Here is a 16,203-nt window from a genome sequence, read left to right as displayed (position 1 = left end):
TTCCTAGCACGTATGTGACTTTACATTCTCTATTTACATGATTATTGTCCTTTTCTTCTGCTCCAGTGGAATGAGCGTAGCTACCTGAGGGAAGGTGTCTATCCACTTTGCTCACTACTCTGTCCCCAACACTGAGGATGGGGCCTGACAAATAATAAACCCATAAATTTATTGAATGAATGGACTATTTTCCAATATCCCAATAAAATAACACTTTTTAAGGTACTGACTATAATGTGTCACAGAAAACATCTACTCATCATTAATACAAATGTCGCATAAGCAGTCTGTATCCAGTGGAGTATGTTTCCTGGTAGCTGTGAGGTTAACAGACATTTGGATGTTACTTTGGGGAAGGGAGACCAGACTTGCAGCACTAAGAATATGGGGTAAAGTGGTATACAAATTATGAAGGAAGAGTGCAGTTTAAAGTTGTTGGAAGTTGCAGAAGAAGCCTGTGGAATTGTTGATAAGTAATGGATCTTTATGAGATGGCTGGAAAGAGGTCAGCATCTGCAGCCAGCACGGTCAGAGTAGAGTTGTGTGACATCAGATTCTTACTGTACAGGAAGATGAGTGCTGGTAGTCTGATGAGGCTCCTCGCTGTGCTTGTACGTTTCACTGTGCAGCTTATACCAGTTTGCTTCAAGATGAGCATAAATCCTTAACTGTAAAATGCTTCACTGGAAACTTACTGTTGATAGGAGCCCTGTGTATGGCTGTGAGCCACACCGAAACTTCTGCTCTAAAGCTCTGAAAGAACTTCTCATGCAGCCCACAGACACAAACTTTTTTCATGTGGTTATAAAATAGGACTGAAGACTTAGAGCAGTGGATGGCATTTTTTCTGTCACAGCCGATCCCTTTCACTGCTTCTTCAGTGTCAGTGGCTGCCAGCATGGCTGCTAGTGCAGTGACATATGTGACCCCCATTCGCTGCCAAAATTCGAGACACTGTGGGAATCCCATCTTGAAGAGTGGCTGGTGACAGGAGTGAGAGGAAGTGACAAGAGAATGTTTTGTGCCTACACCTTCACTTAGCTTGCAGTTGAATTAGTGGCCTTTCAAAATAATGGCAGCTACTGCAGTCCTCTGGCAACCAATTACTGGTTGAAAATAAGACAATAGGTTTTGTTTAAATTGTCTTGAGTTTTATACTGTTAGACCTGAACGATTATTGAGCCAAATGAACGTTTTAAAATTTTTTTTCAGTCAACAACACAGATGCCCAGAATGAAGTAATTTATTCAGGATTATGCAGTAGGCCTAGCAAAAAAATGAAGAGTAAAGCCAGATCAGTGCCCTAACTTCTGTGTTACCTTGTTCCTAACCATGAACTGTATGTGTAAATAGTGTATCTTTGAGCCAGCTCCTAAAATCCAAGCTAATTTTCTTCTGTGCTCAGTTATTTTAGTCTTTGTGTATAGTACTGATTGATGTGTAATTTATTGATCAATTTTGAGCATCTGATATGTGCCAGCTACTGTGCTGGGCTCAGAGTACATGAAGAAGATAGACAACTGCCCTCAAGGAGATTAGAGTAATTCTAGTCAGAGAAACAGGAAAATAAACAACACAGTAGGGTGAGAGAAGTGTTGGAGGTGCCGAGTAGTTGGTGGGTCCTGTTTGGGTCCCCCGGCTGTTTGGAATGGAGCTGGTAGAGCATACATTGCTTGGAATGGAGCTGGTAGAGCATAGCCCCTGACGAACACTCTTTGAGATTATGTTGAAGCAACCAGCTTCTCCTGCAAGGTATTTCATGACCTTTTCCTTGAATCTCACCGTCACTGGATTGTGGCAGTATCACTTCCTCCTCACTAGGACAGTCTTTGTAGGGATTGGCTCACTTTAATGATAAAGTTTGTGAGAAAGCTTAAGAAATACAGGTTGTAAGGCAGAAAGTGTGTAATGCACCATTTTGAAATCATGATACAAAGGGAGATGTTGATGTCCCCATCCCGCTCCACACTTAACCTTTTTCCCATCTGCAGTTACTTCAGCAGTGGCCACAGGTGCAGAAGTCTGTCTCCAGAGATGCCGAGGAGGAGGACAGTGCTGGTGGCATCAACTTAGATAAAGCAAAAGAAAGGCTGCAAGAAGAGGACAAATTTGACAAAGAAGAATATAGGAAGAAGATCAAGGCAAAACATCGGGTAAGCTTTCCATCTTGAATTAATGCTGAGTGGGAGATCCCTGGGTGGCTCAGCGGTTTGGTCGGGTTCCCGGCATGGAGCCTGATTCTCCCTCCTCCTGTGTCTCTGCCGCTCTCTCTCTCTCTCATAAATAAATAAAATAAATCTTAAAAAAAAGAAAAAAATTAATGCTGAGTGATGTTTAATATGTCCCTAAATATATCAAAATAGTCATTAGATGTTTATCAGTAACTGCATTACTTTCTTCATTGATTTCTTGAACACTTCTTTCTCTGTGGGTATTTTGTCATTTTATCTAGTCTCTTTCTTGCTTCTACTGATTGAGACTTTATATACTGACCGATTTTTGAGAACGTCGCTCAAATCTACTTTTGGTTGAGGTAACCCAAATAATATTAGTGATTTTTTTTTTAAGGTTCTGATTTTGAGACTAATGTTAATTTTACATGGAGCTGTAAGAAGTAACATACTCTCTGTATTACTCTCTCATCCTGTGTACTCCATTCTTATAATTGTTGCCATTTCAGGAATGTTATATAAATGAAGTAGTGTGATGTATAGTAGCTTTTTGGGATTTGCTTTTTATACTCAGCGTAGTTCTGTGTAGATTCACCCAGGTCGTCATGGGTGTCAGTACTTGGTACAGATGTACCACAAGTTGCTTACCATTTACCTAAGTAAGTGATATTATTATTTCCAGCTTCAACTGAATAGTTACATTTATTTCCATAGCAATTAGTTGATAAAGTATGGGAGATTTATTTACTTAGTGTATTTTTAAAAAGCTAGAAAAGAAGAAACCTTGTAAGAGGGCTGCTTCTGTAGAAGCATGTGCGCCGTTAGCCTTACACTTGGCAGTTTTCTGTTGTCCTTGAACTGGGCTACTGCATTCTGGTCACTCATGGCCTTATGGTCTTTTCACACTACTCAATTCCCACAAAAATGGACATTTCACTAGATAAATGGTTCAGTTAAGGAAATAAGACAGATTTACATTTTTAAAGACATTTCTATAGCATGCCCTTGAGTTGGTAAATGATTTCTGGGGAACACAGTGCAGTATCATGCCCAAGAATCACTGATGTAATGTAAGGTTCTGGGTTAAGAAATTTGCAAACCTTTGAATGTAGACAGGATTCTTGTGGTTTTTTGACTCCTCTTTGACCTTGTAATGATTCAGTGGCTCAGTCAACTTTTATAGGCCAGCAATTCTCATTTTTTCTCCAAGGTTTGATGCAGCTTTGCAGTAGCACTTGATGCATAAGAAAAAGTAGACATTGAAGATAGCTGCAGGGGTGGAAATGAATGGTGAGAAAAATCCTTTTAGAAATGTGGGAAACAAATGAACCTCAAACATAGTTTGCAGTTGAGACTGTTATTTCAAAAACTAAACATTTTATGCATTGCTGTTTATTACAGTTCTTTAAATGGAAATTTCACACTAATTATTTGTTATTCAAATGTTTAATAATATTAAGAATGTCAGCAGTGTGTCACATTTCAGCTTACCGTCTACTTAGAATACTTATCCAGGGAAAGATTGAGCATAAGGACATTTTATCCTTTATTTTTAAGTTGTAGCCAGCAGTAAAGGAAACAGGAGGCATTTACATGATGTAAAGGCTTTCCCACTCCTGCCCTTTCTTGTCGCCGCCCCCCCTCCATTCCTCCCCCATGTGTGGAAGTTACTGTATCTAGGCTGTGGAATATTGTTACTGAAACCTTTAGAGACAATTTCAAATTGACTAATTGTACATTTATTATACAACATGTGCTAGGCTCCACCCTAGGCTGTGAAGATAGAATACTTAAAATACTTGGGTTCCTCTGTCCTTGGGAAGATTATAATTAAACCATAGTTAACTGTGGATCTTCTGTCACTGCACAAAAGCTTTTTATGCCTCTTATTTTTTTACATCAACATTTTTGAAATGAAAAATATATTCATGTTCTAAAATCAAGATCATAAAAAAGCTAATGTTGAGACATCTACTTCTGTCCATGCCTGTCGTTCTTACTCATATCTACCCCCTCTAGGTAACTATTTTTATTAATTATTAACATATCCTAGGAGCACCTGGGTGGCTCAGTTGGTTAAGCTCCGACTCTTGATCTCAGCTCAAGTCTTGATCTCAGAGTTTTGAGTTCAAGAGCCACATTAGACTCTACCCTGGGCATGCAGCCTACTTAAAAAAAAAATTATTAACATATCCTGGCATTTCTTTATGCAAATGTGTATAAATAGAAATACAGAGTCTTATTTTTTCCCTTTGTTACAGAAAAGGTGAATATGCTATACGTAAATTGTCCTGCACATTTCCATTTTCACTTATTTTTATGCTTTTAAATCATTTGTACCATTGTTGAAAGTAGCATATTATTTTTAAACTATCTTTATGACTATCTTACAGCAAGGTTGAACAGAGCACTTTGGGCTAACATAGTTTTGAGAGACATTACAAGAACTTCACATACTACTGGTTTTGATGCCTCCATAACTAAAATAGACAAAAGGTCCTTTTAACAAGTCAAAGCTTGTTATTTTGTATGAAATAGGTATATTCTGCACAAGGTAACCGATAACCTGAGGTATACTTTCCATATCAGATGTTGAAAATATTATGTAGCCTGAAAAAGTGCAAGGAAATAACTAGTCTTCTCTCTATTCAACTTCAATGTAAATGCTACCTGAGTCATATATGATTAATTTCTTGGTATTTGCATCAGTAAATTTATTACTTATGCATACATAAGTATTTGTGTATTAACTTAGAGAAAATTTCACATTTGAGCACTTTGGAATAATTAAGTTTATTGGTAGCATACATAAGACATAATACAGATGCTCAAATTAGTAATGCACCAAGCTGTCATGGACTGGATTTCTGCCTAGAAGGCACGGAATATTTTTTTGGCAAATTTGAGCATTTGACTTGTTTGGTGGAATGAGTCTTACTGTAAGGTGGAGTAATTAAATTTGAATCTTGAGTCTGGCATTGCCTAGTCCATTTGGGATTACCAGTCACCAGTGTGGACTGCAGTGTCTTGTTATGAAAATGAGCAAGTGGGAATGGGAGTTCACAGCCAATGGTCAGAGGGATCCTCTGGGTCCATGTGTATAAGGAGGACATGGGAATAAAATTACTCCTTGTTGTTTGGAAAATGGAATTTTAATTGGTCACCTTTACCTGTTGACAAAATGGATTCCTTGCTTGATGATTAGGTCTCCTTCTTGTTCACTTACTTTACAGTGGTTGCTAAAATTTAACTGAGAAACGAAGTATATTATTAACCTCACACAGATTATTTTATCTTAATTGCTTTACCTGAACATGAAATTCGTTTTGAAATCATATATTTTTTCTTAATTGAGGATATTACTTATTATAATGACAATTCTTAGTTCTTCTAGCATAAGGTTTTATCTTGGGCAAATATAATATGTTTCCTTTGAAATTGTCACTCATAATTTTGTCATTTCTATGGAAGAATATTGAGAAGAATTGTATGTCCCTAAAGAACACTTGAAATACTAACTTAGGCTCTAGGAATAAGCTGTACTTCATGAAGATAGAAAAAGATGAAGAAACTTTGACAAAAAAATATAAGGAAGGGATGTGCCTGAAAAAAAATTTATATATAAAAAGAAAACTACAAAAATCTATATTTCTAAAAAATATGTATCCATTTTAGGAGTTTTCATAAGCTTAGAAATGTTCTTTTAGCATCTTTATTTCATGACTGTTTTTTGGTTTCAGAGGATAATATATTAATGTATATGTGAATTTTGTCTTAATGATTCTGTTTGAAAGTAGTCATTTGCTCCTGTTCTTTAAAATGAACAGCTTTTGGGCGGCCCCGGTGGCTCAGTGGTTTAGCACCACCTTCAGCCCAGGGTGTGATCCTGGAGACCCGGGATCGAGTCCCACGCCAGGCTCCCTGCATGGAGCCTGCTTCTGTCTCTGTCTGTGTCTCTGCCTCTCTCTCAATCTCTGTCTCTCATGAATAAATAAATAAAATCTTAAAATAAAATAAAATAAAATGAACAGCTTTTTGCACCTAGTTTTGATTGGACACAGTCTTTTAGGTGTAGAACTCAGCTGTTCAGTTTTTTCCTATGTGCTGATATACCTATTCTTGACTCATAACATTCATCTAGCAGATTTTGAAAACCGTGTAATTTCTGCTGTGACTCAAGCAAATATCTTTGCCCTAATGATTTAGAAATGGAACAATAAGAATTTTAACTAGTTTGCAAGAAATACAAAACCATTATGGCATCACTGGTAGTAGAATTTTAGCTGCTGCTGGAGCTCTGAGCTCCTCATTCTGTGGACTTCAGGCCCTTGTGTACCTGCTGTGGGTCACTGAGTCAACAGTGTTCTTTATCTCTGTGAGGCTTCTTTGCAGCCATTTAACCACTTTTTTTTTTTTTTTTCCTGAGACCATTCCAGTCTTCAGTTTTCCCTGGCAGCATACAGGTGGCTGTTCTTAACTAGGCCTGTTACTGTTTTATATACTGAACCTCTTGAAACCACATATCAGAGCTAAGATTATAGTAGGAGCTATTATCTTTGCACAGAAGACCATTAGTAAGTAGTACATTGTAAAGGCAGAACCACTACTTTTGCATAGAAACAGGGTGTGTTTTCCTATAATTCAGTCAGAACTCTGAAAGGTGGGCTGTGGATCACATCACTGAAAGGTGTCTTTAATGGAGTGAAAATCTGCTTTGTGTTATGTGTTATCATTCATAGCTCTGAAAGATGACTGTATTTAGTGTGATAATATCTGCTAGAACAGCTGGGAGTGGAGAGGAGCAGTACATCATGAAGTTCTCTTTCATTCCCTTGAAATTTGCTTTGAGTGCTTTATCCATTTTGGATTGTGTGTTTCGATAACACAGCCATGTCAAGATGCGGCTCCGGACTGCTTGCAAAGATGATACAGTACTGCTCTGGGTCCCACTTAACTACTAGTATGAACAGCAGATAGGAAAGAATTAAAGGGACTTTGTAAAAAAATCTATTTCACCTTTGTTTTTGTTGACACAGAATTTAGTTTTCATGGAATCCAGATACCTCAAACCTAAATGTATATGAGAGTCAAGAGGGAGGGAAGTAGTCCTCAGGCGTCTTAGAATAGTAGTAACAAGAACATTGATAGTAATAAGCAGTTAGTTGATTGGGCGCTGTGCTAAGTGCTTTGTATGTATTACTGTATTATGTGCTAACAATTTCTGTAATTTGAGCTAGCCTCAAATTACAGGTGACAATGCAGACGTAGAAGGATCAGGTAGTTTGTCTAGTAACAAATAACAGCCCTGGGACTCTTAACCCCAAAGTCTTTGTTTTTCACACTATCTTAAACCATCAGGCATTCTCTTAAATGCTGACTCTGAAACAGTGAGTGAAAGGGTTGGAACAGGAGTGGAGGATTTTGAGGAAGGAATGACAAATAATGGAAATTATTCATGTTTCCAGAGCAAGGCCATTGGTGTCAAATAAATTAAGGAATAAAGTAAGTGTTGTGATTAATAGCTTAGTTGAGGACCCAATACTAATAATGCCTTTGCCTGAGTGTTCATTGAATATAAAGTTACTAGTACTAGAGTCCGTGTTTAAGTAGCTATGAGTCTTAAAAGCCTAAGGCATTGTCTGAGACTGGTCTGGCTCAGATGACCTAAAGAAACTTTTACTACTGTTAGAAATGTCATCGTTAGGATAAAGGACTGAACATCTGGTGCTTAACTCTTAAATAGACTTTATGAATAAAGTTTATTCACAGAGGAGGAAAAGGAATCCTCTTCCTATACATCCCTAACCCCCTTTCAGTTTCAATCTTTCCTTACTACCACCATTACAACAAGGTGTACTCTAAGAGAAGAGGCAGCCTGTTACTATGGAACCTTTGCCTGTAGTTTGGAGCTGTCTGCCTGGGAGGTATCTGTTTTTATTTCCAAGAGCTTACAGCATCTTGTGATAGTCAGTTTAGCTTCTTGGTGCATGGGCCCTCCTTCATATACAGCATCCAAAATAAGACTAACAAAATACTCAAAATTGCAAAGATCTTATCAACTCTGTGGCAAGGTCTTGAGATATTTATAATGTCTGTTTTTTATTGTTAAGTAAAATGGGATTATGGGATTTTTTTTTTGAAACACCATATAATGTTTGAGAGGCAGAGTGGTGGTTGTTAGATGGGTGGTCAGTAGACGCTGGGTTTGAGGAACAGGGACAGAGTTTGGTGCTAATGTAATGAGGAGGTCTCACAAGGCTAGGTCGTAGACTACAAAGACCAGGGGCAAGTAGGAAGCTAGACTGCTGATCCCTAGAGCTCACCGTGGGGTCTAGCACATAGTAGCTCAGCAAATGTTTGAAAGAATAAATTAGTGTTTCCACATACACTTATTTTTCTTCCTGTCTTCATATCCTTTTTGGAGTTATTACAGATTTATATATAGGAGATCAATTTTTTATGTCATTCTCCTGAAACTGTGGAATAGGGAACAGATCAGAGAACCTTGCTTTGTTCTGAGTCCTTGGGAAGGATTTAGGTTAACTGGGGTTTTGTTCTCGGAGGGCAGGGGCTGTCTTCCGGGCCACAAATCCTTGTAATCAGTCTTTTCCTCACTTTCATTGACCTAGTTTTCTTCCCTGAAGAGAGATTCCTGTGCTCCTGAAATAAGAGTAGATGTCTCCTGTTTTCTGTGGCAGCTGGGAAATCAGTTCCTCACCAAAGTAACACAGCTGCCTGAGAGTCAGTCATTCAAACAGCTCATGCTTCCCCCACCTCCTGAGTTATGTTTCCAAATCTACAAATTTCCAAGATTGCCATAGAATGAAAATGATTTAAATACGTAGCTTTGCTGATAACATTCATACTTAATGGCATTTTCTTTTCTGGAAGCTAAGGACCTATAGTTGTAAGAAGCCAAAAGAAGTGTGATAACATCTATAAAGGGAGTGTTTTGTACCTTGAAATGTGATTTCTCTGTTTTCCTAACCCTTGCAAATTTGGTTTCTATTATTGAATTTCATGCTCTTCTTACATTTAGTCATTTGTAGCATGGTAGGACTGAAGATACAATTTTGCCTTCTTTTTGTGTGGCATCAAATAGCTTTTGGTACCACTCTGTCCTTAAAAATGAAATAGGAAAATAAAGGGTTTAAAGCATTTGAGCCACATAAAATTAAAGGGGAAGGAGAATCTCAATTATTAAACCTAATAAAATTAAATTATATTTGCCCCTCAAGTCATTGTACACCAACTCTCTGTCTTTATGTCTTGTCATTTATAACATCTATAATTCATATATATATATTTTTAAAAAGTTAGTTTTTTCTGCACTTTCTTCCTATGTTCATTTTCTAAATTTTGGATTACCACAAATTCTACTTCCTGTTTTTCTCCTCTGTTTGAAGACTAATGTTTATTCCTTCATCTTTTCACATAGAGCAGTACCATAGCTTTTTAAAATAAGAAAAATTTTTTTCTAGCTTTCCTTGTGTTTCACTCAGTATTGAAAATTATTCTTATTTGTAATGAAGTTCTGTGTGATGTTCACTTCCTATTTTCAAGGTTTTAGCTATCCTTCATCCATCCAGGACTTGTGGTAGAAATCTTACAAGGAAAAATTAACCTATTTGCATGCACATGTGAGTTCTGATAGTTAAAATTGGAGATTTGTAATGTCTCTCATTGTCTATAATAGATTAATACTGGAATTTTCTATAGCAGTGGGGAATTATCAGTATATTTTTTTCTGCTAGGATTAAAATGGCTAGATGAAAAGTCCTAGAGTAGAGATTATGTTTACTGGTATTGATAGGGCTTTTCCGATTTGAACATATTGAGGTTATTCTTTGGAACTTTGAAGTGCCATTTTCCGATCCTCTAATGTGTTGAGAGAAGGTCAATTACTGAATAATTACAACAAAAATTTTTGTGACTGTTAAATAAATGTTTTTTCCCCCTGCACAGAAGGTTGGCAAAAACTAATTAGATAATGTCCACAAAATGCTATCAGGAAAAATATATGCTATCAAGATGAAAAGACCCATACGGTAGCAGGCCATTATTAATAAAAGGAAATGGAGCATTTGTCTTAAACATATTGATAAGATAAAAACACTATGCATCCACAAAGCAAGTACACTTTCTAATGGACTAGATAGACAGTGGTGAAGAGGTGTGCTGGAGATGAGGGGGAAGGTGTTGGCTCCGTAGACCCAGTTTTAGTCTCAGTTTCATTCACTGACTGGGTGATTTCAGGCCAGTTACTTAATCCCTTTGGTTCAGTTTTTTTTCCATCTGTAAAATGGGAAAAATAATACTTCAAAAATTTTGTTAAATGGTTTCAAAATATATGTAAAATGCTAGCATATTGCTATTTAATTCAGAGCTATTACCGTAGTAAGAAAATAATAGTAATAATGTGTTAGTGGACACAAGTTTTTTTTTTTTTTTTTTAACAAGTTCACTTTCATTACTGTTTTATACAGCTGCATCTCATGTAGGTATAGTTTTAAAATAACTTTAAGCGGTGCAACTCTTGAAAGTCACCATGACCTTTTAGAATAACAGTAAATACTGCTCTGGTTAGTGTTACCTTCCAAAACCTGAAAACTTATTTGTAGAAAATAGAAGTGTGTGTGTAAGAGAGAAGAAAGATTACAAATAGCTGATAGTCTATGGGTATTAATATAACTAAATGTAACTATGATCAGTTGTCAATTCTTTTAATATTTTGCTACTTTCATCTATTCCTATAATCTGCTAATGCTAATACAAAATCAGTAAATGCTGGACTTCTATAAAAAATTTGATTGCAAATATTGAGAAACTGCCATCCATGAACTTTTTTTCCTCCTGAGGAAGGGTTGAGAGTATTTTATTTTAGTGGTAGAACCACTCTCAGAAGCCTGTCAGAGAACCAGGTCAGGGGTGGTGTGGGGTAATAGCAACGGCATTCATTGGCTGCTTGTTAAAAATAATACCAGGTATTATTTCCTCTATTATTAACGTGTCATCTGTTAAAGTCTCTAAACCCTGACATTTTAATTTTTCTTGGATTGTATTGGAAAAAACCACTAGACTTGACACACGAAGACCCAGGTTAGAGAACAGTCCTGTCACCTCATCAGCTTCTCACAAAGAGTGAGCCATGTTCTGAGTTCTTGTTCAGCGTTCCTTTTCCTCTGACCTTGGTCCTGGGACTTCCAGTCTTTAGAGTGTTCCTCCGTATAATTGTACATTGTTTAAGTTTTACCTGCCCTTTTAGTTTTATGTTTTATTTGGAAGTCAAAGGGATATCCATTTTCTCCAAAAGTGGGTTAAAAAAAGAATAATAACAGAAAGGAATAATTTAACATGATGCATTATTTAGGGGTGTGACACATTCATAGTTGCCATGTGAGTGTGAATTTTTGTTAGCTTTCCTTAGAATTTAGCTCTCCTGCTGTGCATTCTGGAGCTCTAGAAACTGAGTTGGTAAGCTCTGTGGAACCCCCATCTCTTTGCAGTAATTATTATTTAATCTCTTTTGAGACTTTCAACATTTATGTTCTCAGTTTGTCGTAAAGGAGTCTATAAACCTAGATGAGGAGGATAGTGATAATTGGCTACTGTCAATGCTTGGAGCAACAGAGAGGCCTCAGGTCTGTCTTCAGAGTATGCGTTAGAATTGGCTTTTGAATCTGGAGAAGGTCATCTCCAGATGTTGTATGTATTTATGTTGTATCGGTACAACATAATGATAATGACAGCCCAGATTCAGAAAACTTGTTAATTTTCAAATCAATAAATGTTGTAATAGTGAATCATGGTCATAAAAGGAAATTACTTGTTGTTTACTCAGATTTTACATTGACCTAGCAGTTCATTAAAATTTTTTACGAATAAAATAGTTATGAACTTTGGATTGAGTCTAGCCTTTTTGTTATTTCAACACTTTGTTTTTGGAGAGAGAAATAGTTTGTTTTTTTTTTAATTTAAAACAATTGTTTTTGGGGGGTTTGGATGGCTCAGTTGGTTAAGCATCTGCCTTCAGCTCAGGTCATGATCTCGGGGTCCTGAGATTGAGCCCTGCATTGGGCTCCCTGCTCAACAAGGAGTTTGCTTCTTTCTATGCCTCTGACCCTCCCTCCTACTCATGCACATGTGTGCGTGTGCACGTGCTGTCTCTCAAAATCTTAAAAAAAAAAAAAAACCCAACATTCTTTTCAACTTTAGCTGGGTTGTTTCATTTTGACTTTTAATGTTGTATACACTGATTTTTTGCTTCTAAAAATGTTAGTTTTGCATTTTCTATTTTATGATCATTGGAAAACTAATGGGGCAATTAATTATACAGCAATTTAATAGAAATAACATGCTTTATAAGAATGATCTTCCATTGTTTTTTTGTTTGAGAAAATGTTGCCACTTTTCTAAGAACAGATTTCATATCCTTATAAATTTTCCTTTTAGAGGAGAAGGTAAATAGTCACCAATGGATTTTTTTCCCCTATTTATTCTAATAGCTGACATTGACTATATACCAGTCATATCTCAGACATTATCTTAAGCACATATGTATATAGTATCTTATATAATTCTTATACCAATTTTATGAACTGTGTGTTCCTGTTATCTTCATGTTTCAGTGAGAAAACGAATTACAAAATATAAATAAGTTGCCCCAAATTACAAAGCTGGTAAGTGGTAGAACTGTGATCTGACTCCAGATCTGTTTGACACATACTTAACGATTGTGATTACTTATGCCAAACCCATTGTGGACACTCAGTAAATATTTATTGAAATATGAATGTCAGTATCAGTTGACTTTAAAAAAATGAAGAATGTGTAGTTTGATTTAAACGTAATAACAGAGGTTTACGTGCTTCTGATTTCCCCCTCTTGTTGTAGGAGAAAAGACTGAAGGAAAGGGAAGCCAGAAGAGAAGCCAGTAAGAGACAAGCAAAGGTAAGTGTTGATATTTTTTATGAAAAAATTGTTTTAAGATTGAATGGGATTTAAATATTCTGCTTTTCCATATGCATGATGTTCGTATTGGATATAAGTCCATGTGTGCCTGTCATTTACTTTCTCCTTTTCTTCCCTCCATAAAGCATGTTGAAAAATACATAAGATAATTTGCTTATTGGCCATTGCCCTTCTATTCACATCATCTTTTTCCATTATATTTTCTGCCTATTAAATATGGGGAATGGTTTAGGACAAGCTTGACAGGATTTTAAACTCTGCCATCTTTTGACTAGGCAGACAGCTATGTGGACCCAGCTCAATAATGGATATCTCTGAAAGCACTGGTTGCTTCAACTCCTGAGATCTAGGGGAAAGCAATCTGTATTATATGCCTTCACTATATTCTGTAAACAAAAATTTTCAGCAAGTATATACGCACAGTATCATTCATATATGTGCATGTATACACTTCTTTCTTTAACAAAATTAAGATCATACAATGTGAACACCACCCATGTGAACATATAATATTTGGCTGTTGTGTTTCACACTGAGAAAGGCTCAGCTTCTACATGCTGAGGGCATTGAGTACAAATGATTTCCTAGAACCAGGACCCGGTAACATGTCATTTCTCATGCCGTGTCTCATTGTGCTATGCCTGCCTTAGCCATGATTTTTTCTTGGCAGTTAGCAAAGATCCGACTCCCTCGAGTAAGCCCATAATATTCTTTGTCATTTTTTCCGTGCTGGCCATAGCACTTACAGAGCAAGTCAGAGATGATAACTCATTTTATAGTTCTGAAGTGGGAAGCAATTACTCTGCAGTGTAAGATGAAAAGACTGCTTATATTCAGTATTAAATATCACTCTGTCTTCAAAGGTGCCCAAAAACGAGAGCTATACTGTGTGCGGCCTGACTGCGAAATCAGGTGGTGGATTCTGCATATGCTTTTAAAATACAGACGTGCACTGTCATGGCATAGAAATTACATCTAAGGGGCTGTAGTGGAAAAAATTTAAATTTAAGAAGGAAACTTTAAATCTAATGAAAGCATTTGATATTTATGAATATTTCATGTTCAGCATAAATCTAAACTTATTTTATTTCACTAAGAAGCTCTCTCATTTCTGCACGGAAAATTATAAAATGAAAGATGTGTAATCTGGAGCTAGAAGAAAGCCTGCTTACTGTATTGCCCTTCTGTATATTCCTGCATATTTGTGTATATTCCTAAGATGGTTAGTTGTATTCTTGTTGACGTTGTATCCTTCACCTGTGTAGTGGTAAAAGTCATGAATTATTCTCACCAGTGAGGCTGCTTCTTGTGCCTCTTCTTTTATCTTCCTATAAATTGGCATATATATTTGGTTTTGATACTTTGCCAGCTGGGACATAAACAAAAAACTGGTAATGGCTGTCAGTTTATTTTTTCCACTGGGGCAGATTGCTGAAGTGAACTCCTCAAGCCAAGCCCACTCTTCCACTTCTTACCCCCTTAAAGGTTTGTCATCTTTTTGTTCCTGACATCTAGGAATGAGGACACCTCATTCTGTCCAACCACTAAGGTTTGTACTGGAAATACAGAGAAGAGGCTCTGCAGCTACTATGGCTGTGCTGCTAGGCCAGGAGCCCTCAGTAGACAGAGGCTGTCTGATTGCTCACTGGTGGCACCTGTCTTGTAAGAATGATTTTAGCAGAGAGATGAGTGGCCAGGTTGTAGCCAGGACTCAAACATTTCATGAGACACCAAGAACTGGCAGCAGTGACAGATTCAGGCTGACTGGTGGAGGCCCAAGGAATTAGCTTGAATCAACCTGTTTGCACCCCACTTCTTTTCAAATGAAAGTGGCAGGATGAAGACTCCCATGGCTTTTCAGGTGCCCCTTTGGAAACAGACCCACAAAATATTATCTGGAGCAACTGTAAAAAGGGGTGATGGCCTTATTTTCTGTGATGTCTAAGAAGTACATGGTGCAAATTATCAGGTGTCCTTACTGTATGTATGTGCTTTAAATGATAATTTAATTTTATCATCTCTTTAATATATTTCCACATAATCATGTGTGACTTGTGGCTGTGCCTTCTGAGGCACTTTGATCAGCTTCAGGCTAGAGCATCTTTCAATTACTAAACCTATAGGATATCCACAAGATGCCTTAGTGGTGAAAGGAAGTGGTCTTTGCAGACCTCCTGTACCAGGATGTGTAGTCTTACCCGTTTAGATCTCTGTAAGGAGTCAGTGTACAGCAGCTGACTGTGAGAAAGGGACACTCCCATGGCCTATCTACCTCGTTTTGTGCTTCATTTGGCCGATATCATATTACCTGAGGAGGAACATAGAAGACACAGAATATTATTTTTAATTGGGGAAAAATTTTCAAATGAAAGTTGATGGATTTGTCTTTATTTCACAAAAAAGTGAAGGCTTAATGATAATGTGAAATTTCAGTTTTATAAGTGACAGTTGGGAGTTATCTCTTCTGATATATAGAAAGTATTCCTAAGAAACATTGCTTTGAAGATGGAATACAGTGAAACAAAGTTGATTGAACCTCTCAGGAATCTGATGCTACTTTCAGTGAAAAGAAAGATCTAAGACTTGCATGGAGAATGTTATGTGCAGTGTCAAGAGTAAGAGAAACATGAAATTGAAAGTTTTGAGGTTTTCTGGGTACTCAATACTTTGTGATCCTGAAGATAGAAGTCTTTCGAGTATCAAAACTTTGTTTAGCAGAGAAATATTTGAACTGCAAAATGGACTTTTACTTTACCAAGACGTTGTATGTTCTTATAACTTAGAAATTTTAAAATGAGATGTGACCAAAAGAAGTTACAGCAATGAGCAGTAGATCACATTGCTCTTCAGGTTCAGGAAGATCAGGTTCCAGTAGTCCTGGAAATACAGCTTCACCTTATTCTTCAGGTAGATTTCCTCAGGTCATAAAGTGCTTGTACCAAACTCTGATGTCTGGAATGATTTTGTGGAAATGTAAAGAAAGGAACAACAGTGCTGAAACTTGAGGAAGTAGATTCCCAGAAATATCTCTGTGTTATGCTGCTTTTGAAAAGAAAGTAGA

The 16,203-nt window shown here is 36.9% G+C and overlaps 1 protein-coding gene across 1 annotated transcript in view; it reads left to right on the top strand.

The window, feature by feature from the left end:
- DDX10 (DEAD-box helicase 10) overlaps positions 1-16,203 on the top strand; it is a 252,620-nt gene that overhangs the window by 139,986 nt on the left and 96,431 nt on the right. The window contains exons 15-16 of the mRNA XM_026006796.2: positions 1,992-2,153; positions 13,065-13,121. Of these exons, the coding sequence (XP_025862581.1) occupies positions 1,992-2,153; positions 13,065-13,121 (219 nt within the window). The remainder of the gene's footprint in view (positions 1-1,991; positions 2,154-13,064; positions 13,122-16,203) is intronic.

Source organism: Vulpes vulpes, chromosome 12, assembly GCF_048418805.1.
Source record: "Vulpes vulpes isolate BD-2025 chromosome 12, VulVul3, whole genome shotgun sequence".
NCBI lineage: Eukaryota > Metazoa > Chordata > Mammalia > Carnivora > Canidae > Vulpes > Vulpes vulpes.
This window is presented reverse-complemented; position numbering and strand designations above follow the sequence as displayed.